Below are 16,246 nucleotides of genomic sequence, written 5' to 3' on the forward strand. Positions count from 1 at the left end.
GAAGGAGAAGTGCAATGACAATCTGAAGTGCTAGGACCTTCCCCAGTGTCCTCACATGGTGTGGCTGTGTTTGGTGTGCACTGGGAGGCCCAAACTGATGAGCCAGCCCCAGCCTGAGTCTGCAGGCGAAGGATGGCCCCTGCCAGTGTGGACAGAGGGGTAGGGGTGGAGGATGGGTGGAGTGCTTTGCCTGAGGTATCAGCTCCACAGAGACATTTGGAACAACCCCAAGAGTATGGCTCTTGTTCCTAGATAACTCTATCATGTGTACTCCCATTTAAATCATCTGCTCACCCTGCCGCAGTCCTTCCTATAGCAGCTGTGCTCACCACCCAATCTGGGGAAGGCCCTTGGATAAGAACTTTGACTCTACCCAGAACCTGGGGTCCTGACCTGCTGAGTTCAGGCCACTGTGCTGTCTTGAACCATGTATATTTACATATCTTAGTTTCCAGAGGTATGAATGGGAGCAATGGTAGGTCATGATGCTTGGACTCAGCCTTTCTGAAGTCATCTTTTTGCTTCCCTTTTTTTTTTTTAACTTATTTTTTATTTTTATAAATAAATTTTTATTTTAATGGGGTGACATAAATAAATCAAGGTACATATATTAAAAGAAAACATGTCCAGGTTATCTTGTCATTCAATTCTGTTGCATACCCATCACCCAAATCTTTTTGCTTCTTAGTCCTATCTTTGGAGAATGTGGTTTGGTGTAGTGACATCTACTGGCAAGGCTAGGCAGGTAAGAAAATGACCAGATGTCTACTCATCCTCAGGTAATTTCCAGACTAGTAAGAAAATCATTCTTAACCCCTGAGATTGGGTTGAGGTTAGTAACTCAGTTGGTTAGAGCAAGACTAAATAGTCCAAGGTTGTGGATTTGGACCATGTGCTGGTTTACCTTAACCAGAGAAATGTTTTTCCTAGTTACAGCTTGCATCCCTTACCTTAACCAGTTGATTCACACCTGGGTACAGTTAGTTACCCCATTTGTTGGGAGAAAGTCTCTCCAACAAATAGAATGACCCACAGTTTATAAATGGCAGAACGCAGGGTCATTTTCTCATCCTTTTAAAGCTGGCTGTTTGGGGATTTTTTTTTCCTGGAACTCAGTTCCGCAGAGGAGAAAAAGTGGCTACAGAACCATATTCAAGGTTTCTATAGTGGGCAAGAGTGCCTAAAGATTTACAAGTAGCCCCTCAACTCTTGCTGAGGTCAGACATAACCTGCTTCCTTGCTGTATCATCCATGTCATCTACATTTTTTTTTACATATTTTGTCTACAATCTTATTCTATTTCTCAACAGCATGCTTACCTGACAAAGAGTTCACCACTACAGGTAACTGGAAAGCCAGAATGCAAGTGAGGAGAAAATACTATACTCATGAATGTTATGCCTTCTTAGTAACACTGGCTCTGTAGCTGAATGCGGCTCAGACAAAATATGTATCTCTCTCACTTTCTCTCATTTCAACTTAAAAGAAAATTAAGACTTCAGAGAAAAATGAGTAATGAATAGGATTTCACAGAAGAGGAAACAAAATTAGTAAATAAACACATGAAACATTTAAGTATATCCTAACTAGAAACAAAATCAAAAGCACATTTGAGGTGCAGTTTTCATTTCTACTAAAATCCTCCTGACCAGGCAGTGGTGCAGTGGTTAGAGCGTTGAACTGGGATGCGGAGGACCCAGGTTTGAGACCCCCAAGGTCACCAGCTTGGACCCAAAGTTGCTGGCTTGAGCAAGGGGTCACTCAGTCTGCTGTAGCCCCATGGTCAAGGCACATATGAGAAAGCAATCAATGAACAATTAAGGTGTTAATTTTCAACGAAAACTGATGATTGATGCTTCTCACCTCTCTCTGTTCCTGTCTGTCTGTCCCTATCTATCCCTCTCTCTGACTCTCTTCTCTGTAAAAAAAAACAAAACAAAAAACAAAAAACAACCAAGATTTTATTAAGTGGTACACTGTGTTCTGGGAACAATGTCTTAAAATTGGCACCCTTACACAATGGTGGTGACATTTTAAATGTGGGAAAGTCTTTGTGGAAATAAATAAAGCAATATATGAGAGGTAGATATAAGAGCAAGAGAGAGCTATATATGTAAGCAAATACTGCAGCATTATCTAACATAAAGGACCCTCAATAAGCCCTCATAGGGGAATGAGAACCCAGTATGCCACAGTATCACAAGATAATTTCACAGTGATTACAATTAAATTATGAAGACCATTAGAGAAACATGAGAAATGCTGAGAATGTATAAAAATATGAAATTTAATGTAAACAATGAATGTATCTGTACAAAAACAAGCACATGTAATAAAACATAGGCACATGGAGAAAAGTTGGAATGCAATATTTAAAAATAAAAATAGCTTTGTGACAGTAGTGAGATTAAGAATGTCTTTTATTTTCCTAATGATGTATTCAGTTATTACACTGGGTTAATCTTTGAAAAGGTCGAGGGGGTTGAGACAGGTAAAGGTCATACTCCTGCAGCCCCCTCATATATACTCTTTGTTCTATATTGTCAGTTTTAGGAGGGGAAGGACCATGTCTTTTCATTCACGTTGTGCACTCAGCTCTTAGCCTGATGCCTAACACTTATCAGATGCTCAATTAATATTTGTTAAATGAATATATGAAAATGCCTGAAGTCTAAAAAGTCTCAACCCGTGATGACTGAGTACATTCCATCCTGGGGAATAAAGAAGATTTTGCTGAAATTAAAATATGAAGGCCCATCCATAATGGCAATTCCCTGGTCTTTTTGATAAGTGAATTTGGGAATGAAGAACCCAGGGAGAAACAGTCTGTTAAAGCAAACCCAATTACCACCCAGGAACATATGTTGCCCTGAGGCCTCTGCTGCCATAACAACATCATGTAACTATAACTACAGCCCTGGAGGGCTTTGGCCTTGTCAAACATGGAAAAAGATGTCTTCATCATAGCACGGCTTTGTGCTCAGATGACTTCCCTAGGGAGCTTGGATCATGGAGAGGTTGATAAGTGGGGGCGGGGGGGGGAGACAAAGAGCATGAGGAGGAGAACTGCTATTGAATCAGGAACAGAGTGAATTTTTTTTTAGCAATTTTCAAATTGTGGTTATTTGACTGCTTTTGGTAGTTATTTATAACCCCAGATACAGAGGTGGGGAGCTGTGCCTGGGCCTGCTGGGATCTGTCCAACTCCTTCCCCTGGGGTGGAGGGGCTGGGAGTGGGTGGCAGGTAAGCGTAATATAAGAACCAAATTAACAAGTGTCCAAGAAGGTAAGAAAGTTTCAGGCCATCTCCAGTAGAAGTAAAAAAAAAAAAGACCATAAGTGACTGTGCTGACTATTTTTTTTTTTTTTAAATTTTTATTTATTCATTTTAGAGAGGAGAGAGAGAGAGAGAGAGGGGAGACAGAGAGAGAGAAGGGGGAGGAGCTGGAAGCATCAACTCCCATATGTGCCTTGACCAGGCAAGCCCAGGGTTTCGAACCGGCGACCTCAGCATTTCCAGGTCGATGCTTTATCCACTGCGCCACCACAGGTCAGGCGTGCTGACTATTTTTAAGGCAGCTCAAATATGAAAAGATTTTAATATTAATGATAGTCACATCAGCAACCTCTGAGACACTCCCAAGAGGATAAAGACTAGGCCAATACTTGTACTCAGAAGTTATGAACTTGGCCTTTCAGCCAATTTCATATACCAGCATTGTATTAAAAAGATTAAGGCACACTTCCCCACCTTATAGGACAATTATTTGCACACAGAGGAAACTTATGTTCTAACCCCTCCTAGACACATCACTGGTCAAAAAAAGAGGCTTAGAGGAGAGGATGGCTGGTTCTGTGCAAGTCTTTCCTGAGCCAACACCTGGCAGTGGCCACCCCATTTATTGAGCCCTTTTAGATGCCAGGCAGCCAGGGAGAAGCTGGAGAAAGCGTGGCCAGCCAGGCAAGGCTCCCAACCTCCAAGCTCTAAGGCCTTTGAAGCAAACACCGAACAACTTACACTTTGTATTTGAAATCTGGTACCTATCATTTTACTGGCAAGGAGAGCATTTTAAAGGAAATTGAGGGATCTTTGAGGGAGTTCACAATGAGGAGACAAGATATAGTTATAAGAAAGAAAATACACAGGACATACCAAAGATTGCCCTCACTCCTTTGGCCCTGTTCAGTTCTTCCTCAATTCTGGGTGAAGTTAGCACAGCAGCATTGTAATTGGTCTCCCTGCTACTCTGTTCAGTTCCCCCTCACAGCTTCCAGAGAGATCTTTAAAGTGGATATCTGATCGTGGGACTCCTCTGCTTAAAGTCCTTTTGAGATCTCCCATCAACTCCAGTCCAGGTCCTTAGCAGGGTGTTCAAGGATCTGCATGTCTTGGTTTCCCAAAACATTCCTGCCTTTTATTTAGACAACCCCAACTCAACCATGCCATGAGGCACCCCATACACAATGCTGCCTCTACGCTTTTGTACGTGCTGTTGTTCCCTTTGCATGGAAAGAAGTCTTATTCTCCTTGTCCACTGGCAAACTTATTTGTCCTATGAAATTCCACTCTTATTTCAATTCTTCAATAAATCCTTTCCTAAATCCTCCAGACACTTCCTCCTCTGTACCATTTCTGAACTTTGCTCATCCTTCCATTTTCCCATTAATACTCCCTAGTATTTTGGAACAATGAGTTTCCTGGCCTGGGGAAACATGGTGTTTTGTCCATATTGGTGTGACTCAATGCCTGGTATATAGTGCCTGGGGTAACAGTGTTTTGTCCATATTGGTGTGACTCAATGCCTGGTATATAGTGCCTGGGGTAACATGGTGTATTGTCCATATTCATGTGACTCAATGCCTGGTATATAGTGGCTGGGATAACATGGTGTATTGTCCATATTCATGTGGCTCAATGCCTGGTATATAGTGCCTAGGGTAACATGGTGTATTGTCCATATTGGTGTGGCTCAGTGCCTGGTATATAGTGCCTAGATAAGCATTCTGTATTTCTTGAGCTGAAGTGACGTTGAACAGATAAGAGCAAACAACCTCTGCCAGTTCAAAACCCTTGGCTTGCCCAGTCAAGGCACATACAACAAGCAATCAATGACCAACTAAAGTGAAGCAACTGTGAGTTGATACTTCTTGTTCTCCTCAACCCTGTAAAATCAATCAAAAAAGAAAAAAAAAGCAAACAACCTCTGAAATCACGTAAAGATATACTCACATACTCACAAACACTAAGATGTTATATGACTAGGATGAATGGAATTATGAATACCAGTAACAAGGTCTATTTAACTGAGCACTTACTCCGACATGGAGGTATGCTAAGGCCTTTACAACAATCATCCCCTTTAATCCTTACAACAATCCTGTAAGGTGGCTATTAATGTCTCTACTTCACAGATGAGAAAACTGATATACAGATAAAATTTAAAACTTGTCCAAGAACAATGCAGATAGAAAGTGGCAGAGCTAAAATTCAAATCCAGATATGACATCAAAGCCCTGTACTGGACATCAGTAGAGAAGAGCTGGTTAATAAAATAAACAGGAATTTTATGTTCCTATTACTTGTTTGGGAAGGAGTGTATGAAACAGAACAGCTACCAAATTGTATAAGGAAAAGTATGAATATAGCAGAAAATGCAGAATAACATAGCACTATGCCCTACTACCTCAGAAATACTAAATCAGGAAAGACTTCCTGAAGAAAGCAAATTTTAAAAAGGGTTGGGAGATGTATCAAGGCAGGAAAAACAGCAAAACTACCTACCTGATGAGGATGGTCAGGAGGACAACTGGTTAAGGGCTTTGAAACCAACATCAGTTCTTGCTTTCAGAGCTAATTGTGTCAAGGTGAAAATGACAAAGTAAACATTATGTTTGGTTCCAAAATAGAAAGAAAAAAGCTTTCGGGACCCCTCTTTGCCCATTCTAAACATACCTAGCTGTTTTTTCACCTTAAGTACACATTTTCCCTATGATTATATTTCTATCATATTGGTGTTCGTTTTTTCATCTTTCCACCAGTGTACACTAGCTAAGGACAAGAACTATGTTTAAATGAACTGAACCTTTAGTGTTAGCTGCAGAGTTTGAAAATCCAATGTTAGAGATTAATGTTAAACATTTGTAATGCTGGTATTTGTGTGATTAATGGTTGTCAGGATAAGATCTTATTCTAAAATACTAATTTCACCATCTTTGAGTGCTATATGTTCAGAGACTGTACAACAGTAAACATATTCTGATTGACTAGAAAGCATTTACTGTGGGTAGAGCATGGTCTGGGCACTACTAAGGATGATATGAAAGAACTGAGCTATGTTCTTAACATAAGAGCTCCTGACCACTAGTTGGGGAGCCAGACATCCAAGAGTAACCTCAAAAACACACCAGTAAGTGCAAAATAACAGTAACAGTGTGAAATTAAACACAAGGGGTATACTCAAAGAAACTCAAGCCTTTTCCAAATAAGTTCGTATGTGCAGTTCAACCTAAATAGGTTATTTGAAGGTATTTATACTAAACACTGAAAGCTAAATATTAAATACTAAAAGCTGCCTGTGTTAATACCCGCCCAGGATATCCCCAAGGAGAGTGCTGGCTAAGGGTCTGGAACTTTAACTCTCCAGAGTCCTCTGTTTCTTAGCTCTTTACTTGGAGAAAATCTACACTTTAGTTGGCCTTAGGTGAAACTGGGGTTCAGGGTCCTAGGTTAATGACTGAACTTGCTTCAATTCCACCCAGTTGCTCTTGGTCAAGCTTTGGCTTTTCCTCCAGCGAATTTAAATCCTCAATGTCTGCTCTCCACTTCTCAGCCTTTTCTTTTCTTTTTAAAATAAATTAATTACTGATTTTAGAGAGAGGAGAGAGGGAAAGAGCGAGAGAAGGGGGGGAGGGAGTAGCAGGAAGCAACTTCTAGTAGTTGCTTCTCCTACGTGCCTTGATCAGGCAAGCCTGAGGTCACCCAGCGACCTCAGCATTCCAGGTCTGCGCTTTATCCACTGCACAGATCAGGCACTAGTCTTTCCTTATGGCTTTTCTTCCAGCCTTATATTCTTGACCAATTTCTCCCTAGGTCTTCTCGAAGCAGGCCCTATTATTATTACTATTATTATTTAAACAACCATGCCTTTTTTAGCTCCAGCTTCACTAAAAATATTCTTTCTTCTTCCCTCCCCCAACTCCTGGCTCAAGCATCGGATTCAGAGGTCCCTTGGGCTAAAATGTTTCTCCGAGTCTGGGAGGGCACCTCCCGCGGGCCACCAGACCTCTAAAACACCGACAGAATGTGGGAAGGAGGTGGGCGCACACCACAAAGCTAAATTGGGAATTCTTTAAAGCTACAGCTTCTGGAGAATGGTTCTGCCCCCTTCTACGACGTGAAAGACTTACTTTGCTGTTCGCTAAGGGCGAGGGTCGTCTCCTGTACCAGACAAGTAACCTTCTGATAATGGACGCTACCCTTTCGTTACCAGCCTTCATTCTCGCCACTTTGAGACACAGAATGACTCTGAAGATAGTTTTTTTGTGCAAAGTATCTTTTCTCAACTTTGAGTTTGATAAACGAAAACATCCTTTAGCCAGTTCGGCAACGAAGGGGTTAAATATCAGCAACCTGATGAATTCTGGGGGCTTCCTTCCTCGACTTCAAAAATTAAAACGACCGGGAAGGGAAATTTTGCCCAAGGTAAAAATGAGAACCGTTAACTTCAATGGTTAGAATTCTGCCCCAACCCAGTATGGCTATCCACGCCCAACAAGTGTGCCATTCCCCTCATTAAACATGGCTAGTCCCTGTTTGTACTTTGTGCCCAGTTCCAAAATGGCGCTCACTAGCCTCATCAGAAGGAGCGAACCTCCCAGCACCCCGTCTGGCCTGTAACGTCAGGTGACGCGAGCCCCAGCCGGAAGTGAAGGAAAAAGCGCCTCAGCCCGCGGCGCCTGCGCAGAAGGCTGTAGACGCTGTGTAGCAGGAGGCACTTGGGAACGTCCGCAGGATAGGGACTGCTACAGAGGCCGCCACGGAGCCCGCCGGAGCCACCGTTCCTCTTGCTGCTGCCGCCGCTGCCCGAATCGGAACCGTCGGGCCGCAGCCGCCGGCAATGCCGCGAAGGAAGGTGAGAGGAACGGGATCGGAGGGATGGCGGGTTTCTAAGGGCAGTCGATTCAGAAACATGACGCAGTTAGTCACGCCTCACAGCCCCTGGGTTCCAACTTCCCGCTCCCCGTAACCTAGCTGAGCAACCCACTCTTCAGACCATACTCAACAGAAAAATGTGGGCCCGACACTGGCTTCGGCCTGTGCTTGTAGCTATTCCCGCCCTCTGCTTGCCTGGCTCGGAGGCGTTCTTCTCGTTAATTGGTCGCTGAAACATTTAGAAGCATATCGATTGGCTGGTGACACCGCTCATTTGGGCCCAACGGTTACCTCCCCGCATGTGGGGGAGGTGTCTGGGCATCGCCCTACAGCTCTCGGACTGGCTGTGGAGAACGATCCCTCCTCTCTTGATTGGCTGAGCTTGGCAGTCTGTCCCGTGGGGTTACGGTTTAGCGGGACCATGATTGGGTAACACGAATCCCCGCCCTTCCGGCTGGTGATGCTCATAGGTGGAGAGGCGGGGTTTTGGAGCATCCTTCCTTACCCGGAGGGGGACACAACAAAGCGGAGGACTGGGTGGTGGAGAAGCGGCGCCCACTCCCAAGAGATTCTGTTTCAGTCTTTTACAACCAAGATATGATTTTCCCTTAATTGCTTAGTTGGACAGCGCCTAGAAAATGCAGTCCATAAAATCAGAAACTTTCTAGAGTTACGGGGGACTTACGAGACCCGTTTTTACAGCTTAATAGAGGCCTAATGGAGAGCCCCAAGCTACTCAATTAGGCAGGGGCAGAGCCAGCACTATAAAACAAGCCTAATTCAGTAAATTTTTATCGACTACTTGCTGTGTGCTGGTTCCTGGGGATTCAGAACTTAATTAGATCATGTCAAATTGTCATAGGAGGAAAGTGAGGGAGTAAGTAAGTCTGCTCGGCAGTAGGACGGGGGATTAGATCGGTGAAAGCCAGAGAGAAGAGGTCAAGCACAGACGGGTTGGTCAAAGACGATCAGGGATTCAAGTATTTGAGTGACTGGACTAGACGACTGTAACTCCCCCCCCCTTTCATTCTATTGATTTACTGTGACTCTGGGGTTTCAGCTCATTTCTGGATAGATTGCCCTTGAACTATTTGGAAAGCTGGATGGTATTATTGCTCATTTCTGCAGAAATCTTTCTCTTTACAGAGGCTTTCAAGTAAAATATTTATACTTTTTAAAAAATTTAATTTTTAATTTATTGGTTTGACATGGTTCACCAAACCATACAGGTTTCAAGTGTACCACTCAGTGTAACACCATCTACATGCACACTGTATCGTGCCCCACCATGCCAACGCACACCCGTTAAAGTCTCCTAAAATGATCTTTATTGGTAGGTGTTTATGTTAAGACTCACTGACTGCGGGAATAGTATTATTGGTGCTTTGGAATAAGTACACAGTCCCTGCCAGCCCCCAATACAAAGAGCTCTGGAAAATGGTGTTTTTTTTGTAATTGGTGACAAAACCTGCGCTAAACTGTCCCAAGGCTAGTTATAGTTTTGGTCTGTCTTTAGTGTGATTGTTTATGCATTTGCTGCAGAAAAATATTCATCTGCTTGATGATGAGGTGTTATTTACAGGATACACACAAAGTATTCCCTTTCCAAAAATCTAGAGAATTATGAATTCTAAACACAAATGGTTCTAAGGGTTTTGAATAAAGAGTAGGGGACTTGTAGTGTGAAGCTTTGTATTGTTTTATTTTATTATTTTTTAAAGATTTTCACTTATTGATTTTAGATGTAGGAGAGAAAGGCAGGGGGAGGAGTGGGAAGCATCAACTCATAGTAGTTGCTTCCCATATGTTCCTTGACTGTCAAGCCCAGGGCTTCAAACCGGTGGCCTCAGCATTCCAGGTTGATGCTTTATCTACAGTGCCACCACAGACGAGGCTGTGTTGTGTTTTTTTAGCAAATACTTTTCTCTTTCTGGTTTAGTAAAGGATGTATAATGTTAATGCTCAACTGATAAAAGTATCCTTATAGCTAATCATGCCTTAGAAGGCTAATAATTGATAAATAATTATTAATTGAAAAGGCAATTAAAATCCTCTGTTTCTGAATACTTACAAGTCTTCTTGTGCAGTTGCCTTATTTCTTTTTAAAATCCTTTTGGCATTCATGTGGAAAAACTTTAAAGGTAGATAGCATAAGAAAGAAGAATTTTACTCTTTTTTTGTTTGTTTAAATTTTTTTGTATCAGACTTGTGGATCATGGTATTTTGAATTAGTGTATGGCTTTTTAAAATGTGGTAGCTGTTTATGAGGACTTTGAATAAAAGCTACCCTAAAGTTAAATGGGGTCAAGCACTAACATTTTTCTCACTACCTTGGACTTTCTATAAGTGCATGGACATGTTGTCCAGACCATCTGGATCATTTTTTTAAAAGGATTTTGTTTATTGATTTTACAGAAAGGAGTGGGGGAGGGGGAACGTGAAATATCAACTCATAGTTGCTTAACTTTATTTATTTATTTATTTTTTAACAGAGACAGAGAGAGGGCTAGACAGGGATAGACAGACAGGAATGGAGAGATGAGAAGCATCAGTCATTAGTTTTTCATTGCTCATTGCAACACCTTAGTTGTTCATTGATTGCTTTTCTCATATGTGCCTTGACCGCGGGCCTTCAGCAGACTGAGTAACCCCTTGCTCGAGCCTGCAACCTTGGGTCCAAGCTGGTGAGCTTTTGCTCAAACCAGATGAGCCCACACTCAAGCTGGCGACCTCGAGGTCTTGAACCTGGGTCCTCAGCATCCCAGTCCGATGCTCTATCCACTGCACCACCGCCTGGTCAGGCAGTTGCTTCACTTTAGTTGTTCATTGATTGCTTCTTGCATGTGCCTTGACCTGGCAAGCCAAAGGGTTTCAAACTGGTGACCTCAGAGTTTCAGATCAGTGCTCTATCCACTGCCACCACAGGCCAGGCTAGAATTAGTCTTAATGCAGAAAGAATTAATTCTCTTTCTCATTTATTTAATAAAGATACATTACTTGTAGATTGTTACATTGAAATATATTCTAAATAAAGGGAAGTTGGCTGTGAAATCTTTTCTTAGGTTAGAACTTAATGTTTTCAGCATCATGCTTCTTTTATTTCCAGTGTTAAAACAAACCACCAGAGTAAATGCTTCTGTGCTAATGTCTGGATCTATGGTGTTACAGAGGAATGCAGGCAGTAGCTCAGATGGAACCGAAGATTCCGATTTTTCTACAGATCTTGAGCACACAGACAGTTCAGAGAGCGATGGCACATCCCGGCGATCTGCCCGAATTACCCGTTCCTCAGCCCGGCTGAGCCAAAGTTCCCAAGGTAAAAGGCTTCCTTTTTCCTGACCACGAACTCACAACTGACTGACTGACTGGTCATCGCATTATTGTGTTAATGTGGAAACTTTTTTTTTAATAACATGGGAGGTGAGGAGGCATAGAGACGGACTCCCACTAGTGCCCTACCATCTACCCAGTAAGCCCTCTATGGGGCATGCTCTGCCCATCTGGGGCCACTGCTCTGTTGATGGACAACCAAGCTATTTTACTGCCTGAGGCAAGGCAATAGAGCCATCCTCAGCGCCCGAGGCCAGCTTACTTGAGCTATTTGAGCCATGGCTGTAGGAGGAGGAGAGAGAGAGAGAGAAGGGGGAAGGGAGAGGGTGGAGAAGCAAATAGTCGCTTCTCCTTTGTGTCCTGACCAGGAATTGAACCGGCAACATCCACATGCGGGGCTGATGCTCTACCACTGAGCTAACCAGCCAAGGGCTGGAACCTTTTTTTTTTTCAGGTCTTTAAAATTATTCTCTTAGGGGTGCTGTCCAATTTTTAGACTTTGTCAAAACAACTGTTTCTGGTATAATGGATGTGTAACACATGTATGTTTTGAGTCATTTAACTTTTTAAAATTTATTTTGTTTTATTTTATTTAGCTTTGGGGGCCTCAATCAGAAAGATTTTGACCCTCACTTAACTCTTTTTAGATTACAGTTTTCCTGACAGTAAAATGGTAATGTTATCTCTTCACTTTCTGTTAGAATGGTTTAGATTTAGAAACTTAAAATAGTCTCTTGAACTTGTTTGTGGTGAGGGCCCAATACTTCTAAAACCATGTTTAATTTTGTCATATAGTCAAGTACACAATTATTAAAAAATTTTTTTAAATTGATTAATTTTAGCCAGCAACCTCTGCATTTTGGGACAGTGCTCTAACTAGCTGAGCTATCCGTCCAGGGCAGTCAGATACACAATTAATATAAATAGTTGACAATACTCAGAATTTCACTTTGGTAGTAAGGAATAGAGAATCTCTGTGTTAAACGTTTCTCTAGTGCAATTAGCCATCTGGACTTAGATATGGAAGGTATTCTTGGCTCTGCTGTGGGATTTTCTGGGGAAGAAAGAAGGTTGCAGTTAATACAGAAAGCTGCTGGTCAATAGGTGATAATATGTTAAGGGATAAAAACGTAATCTACTTTGAGCACTTAAATAGGACTGATTCGGTTATTGCTTTGGGAGGATGAGAGAAAAACATCAGTTTTTCAAGCAAGGCAGTGGGAATAGCCTCTTAACTGTGTCTAACTTTATTTTTTAATTTAACATTTCAGTTGAATTATATAGCTGTTGTCTCTTGATTTCTCAATTTTTAAGTTTTATTTCTAGCACAATGAGAATATGGATAAATGATTATTATAATTCAAGTATTATGCTGTGAACTAGAATGCCATGATAAAAAAAATCAATTTTTGCCCTCAAGGATTGCTAGGTTTAGTGTGAGGTAAAGATATGTAAATTGATCATTGTAATGCATTATGGTAAGGACTCAGAGAGCTTTGCATGGATTACTTAAAGGATCTAGTGGGAATTTATAAATTGGAAGATGGGAAAATATATATTTTTTTTATTTATTTATTTTTTATTTATTCATTTTAGACAGGAGAGGGAGAGACAGAGAGAGAGGAGAGACAGAGAGAGAGAAGGGGGGAGGAGCTGGAAGCATCAACTCCCATATGTGCCTTGACCAGGCAAGCCCAGGGTTTCGAACCGGCAACCTCAGCATTTCCAGGTCGACGCTTTATCCACTGCGCCACCACAGGTCAGGCGATGGGAAAATATTATAGGCAGAAGGAACAGTATAATTTTTAAAAAGGGAGCATAATGTTCTTAGAAAGTATAATTGACCATACCCTGGACACCTACAAGTTTTATGTATTCAAAACAGCGAGGAAATACATGAGCTCTGAATTGCTTTCTAGTTATTAATGCTTCGTGACCACAGAGCAGAGCTGCACAACTCCTGAGGAGACCATTCACTGTAGTCTGTGTAAGGGAGCCTTTTCTAAAGCAAGATGTAGACAACATTGTAAATGTAGCTCCCTGGGGCTATGCAAACTGATAACCTAGCTGTGTGCTAACTTACAGGAATGTTTGAGAATTCATTTTTCTCCTTGCTTAAAGTATGCTTTAAAAAATCTTTTTTTAGGCCCTGGCCGGTTGGCTCAGTGGTAGAGCGTCGGCCTGGTGTGCAGAAGTCCCGGGTTCGATTTCCGGCCAGGGCACACAGGAGAAGCACTTATCTGCTTCTCCACCCCTCCCCCTCTCCTTCCTCTCTGTCTCTCTCTTCCCCTCCAGCAGCTGAGGCTCCACTGGAGCAAAAAGATGGCCCGGGCGCTGGGGATGGCTCCTTGGCCTCTGCCCCAGACGCTGGAGTGGCTCTGGTCGCAGCCGAGTGATGCCCCGGAGGGGCAGAGCGTCGCCCCCTGGTGGGCGTGCCGGGTGGATCCCGGTCGGGCGCATGCGGGGGTCTGTCTATCTCTCCCTGTTTCCAGCTTCAGAAAAATACAAAAAAAAAAAATCTTTTTTTAGCAATAGAGAGAGAGAGAGACAGGAAGGGAGAAAGATAAGAAGCGTTAACTTGTATTTATATCACTTCAGTTGTTCATTGATTGCTTCTCATATGTGCCTTGACTGGGGGTTGGCCTCCAGCCGAGCCAGTGATCCTTGCCTCAAGTCAGCAACCATGGGATCATGTCCATGATCCCATGCTCAAGCCAGTGACCCCCACACTCAGGCTGGTGACCTCGGGGTTTTGAACCTGGGATGTTAACATCCCAGGTTGATACTGTATCTACTGCACTACTACTGGTCAGGAATAAATAAAAAAAAATTTTTTATTTATTGATTTTCCGGGGGTGGGGTGGGGTTGTGGAGTGAGAAGTATAGTTGTTTCACTTTAGTTGTTTATTCCTTGTGTGTTGCTTGTTGTATGTTCCTTGACTGGGCAAGCCCAGGGTTTTGAACTGGTGACTTACAGTGTTTGAGGTTCCAGGTCGACGCTCTATCCACTGTGCTCCCATGGGCCAGGCAAAACATGCTTTAAATTTTTTTTTTAAGTATAATCACTTTGGAGATGTAGAGAGGTTGGTGGGTCCTTCAGAATAGGTTTTGCCATCCAAAAGAATTTTAAAAGCTTGGCCCTGGCTGGTTGGCTCAGTGGTAGAATTTTGGCCTGGTGTGTGGATGTCCCGGGTTCAATTCCTGGTCAGGACACACAGGAGAAGTGACCATCTGCTTCTCTACTCCTCCCACTCCCCTTCTCTCTCTTCTTCTCCCTCTCTCTCTCACTCTCTTCCCTTCCCACAGCCATGGCTGGTTAGGTTCAAACACATGGCCCCAGATACTGACGATGTCTTTGCTTCAGGCACTAAAAATAACTCAGTTTTGAGCATGGCCCCAGATAGGCAGAGCATCCCAGTCAGGGTGTCTGTCTATCTGCCCTCCTCTCATTTGGAGAACGAAGAAGAAAAAAAGAAAAGGCTGTATTATTGCTTACTCTTTATTAATCTATCATGATTTTGCTTCAGGGTATCAGAGGGTAATCAGGAAGAAAAAAAGAGATCCCTAAGGAAAGGAAATAATTGTGTTATACCTATGGAAATAGAATATTTGTTTTATGGTGGGGTAAAGTAAGGGAAGAAAGAGAAGATGCAGCTCTTATTTATAAAGCGCTAGATCTGTGTACCAGGTATCACATTAAGTCCTTTATATAAATTTTCTTACTTATTCTTCACAAGAAACATGTATTTTCCCTTTTTTAAGGATAAGGAAAGAGACTTGGAGAGATTAGTTTGCCTAAGATGCCACAGTTGGTTGCTATGGTAGAGTGGAATAAAATCACAGTCAGCCTTGAGTCCAAAACCCAAACTATTGATTCTACCTGATAGTTCATCTCTGCCTGATCTAGGCTCTTTTGCTTATGTTTTATTTAATAAAATAGATATTTTGAAGATTTGTTGGGTTTTTTGACAGACAAAGGGGCGGGCTAAATGCTAATAAATTGTATGGATGGGCATAAAACAGATTTCCTTCTTTCTTTCATTACTTTATTGTCTTTTCAGATTCCAGCCCTGTTAGAAATTTGCAGTCTTTTGGCACTGAGGAGCCTGCTTATTCTACTAGGAGGGTGACCCGTAGTCAGCAGCAGCCTACTCCAGTGACCCCCAAAAAATACCCTCTTCGTCAGACTCGTTCGTCTGGTTCAGAAACTGAGCAAGTGGTTGACTTTTCAGATAGAGGTGAGTGGGTGTGGTCTGATTGGACCCATTACAGAGAGGGTGTGGTCAGTGTCTTTGTAAGGAAGGCGAGGGGCCACTGCTGATAAATGCTTAATACTGAGAACATGTCAGGTAGTTGAATGCTGTTGTCAGATTCCTTTCTTACATCTTGCTGAGGACAGTCTGGTACTGGAGTATTCTTGAGGTCCAGAGTAGCTGCTGGATCCATTAGATTGGATTTGCAGTAGACGAAAAGGACTGGGTACCTCTTACCTACAGATGAAGGTGTGGACCAGATTTTTTCTTTTTTAGTTAATTAAACTTTATTTTTAAATTTTAGTTGACAGTCAATATTATATTAGTTTCTGGTGTGCAGCATAGTGGTCAGACAATTAGATCATTTATGTAGTCATCCTTCCAAATTTGTAGTATCCACCTGGTACCATACATAGTTATTAGATGTCACTGACTATGTTCCCTGTGCTGTACTCTACATCCCCATGACTATTTTATAACTACCAGTTTGTACTTCTTAACCCCATCACCT

At 42.3% G+C, this 16,246-nt stretch overlaps 1 protein-coding gene across 9 annotated transcripts in view; it reads left to right on the forward strand.

The window, feature by feature from the left end:
* Window positions 1–7,848: 7,848 nt before the first annotated feature.
* Window positions 7,849–16,246, forward strand: part of KAT7 (lysine acetyltransferase 7) — a 39,508-nt gene continuing 31,110 nt past the window's right edge. Inside the window, exons 1-3 of one of the 9 annotated variants that reach the window (XM_066263913.1) lie at window positions 7,849–8,132; window positions 11,259–11,468; window positions 15,544–15,720. In XM_066263913.1, the coding sequence (XP_066120010.1) occupies window positions 11,297–11,468; window positions 15,544–15,720 (349 nt within the window). In that variant the 5' untranslated portion in view covers window positions 7,849–8,132; window positions 11,259–11,296. The remainder of the gene's footprint in view (window positions 8,133–11,258; window positions 11,469–15,543; window positions 15,721–16,246) is intronic. The other 8 variants (XM_066263908.1, XM_066263906.1, XM_066263905.1 and 5 more) reach the window with 8 other exon arrangements.

Source organism: Saccopteryx bilineata, chromosome 2 (assembly GCF_036850765.1).
Source record: "Saccopteryx bilineata isolate mSacBil1 chromosome 2, mSacBil1_pri_phased_curated, whole genome shotgun sequence".
Classification (NCBI taxonomy): domain Eukaryota; kingdom Metazoa; phylum Chordata; class Mammalia; order Chiroptera; family Emballonuridae; genus Saccopteryx; species Saccopteryx bilineata.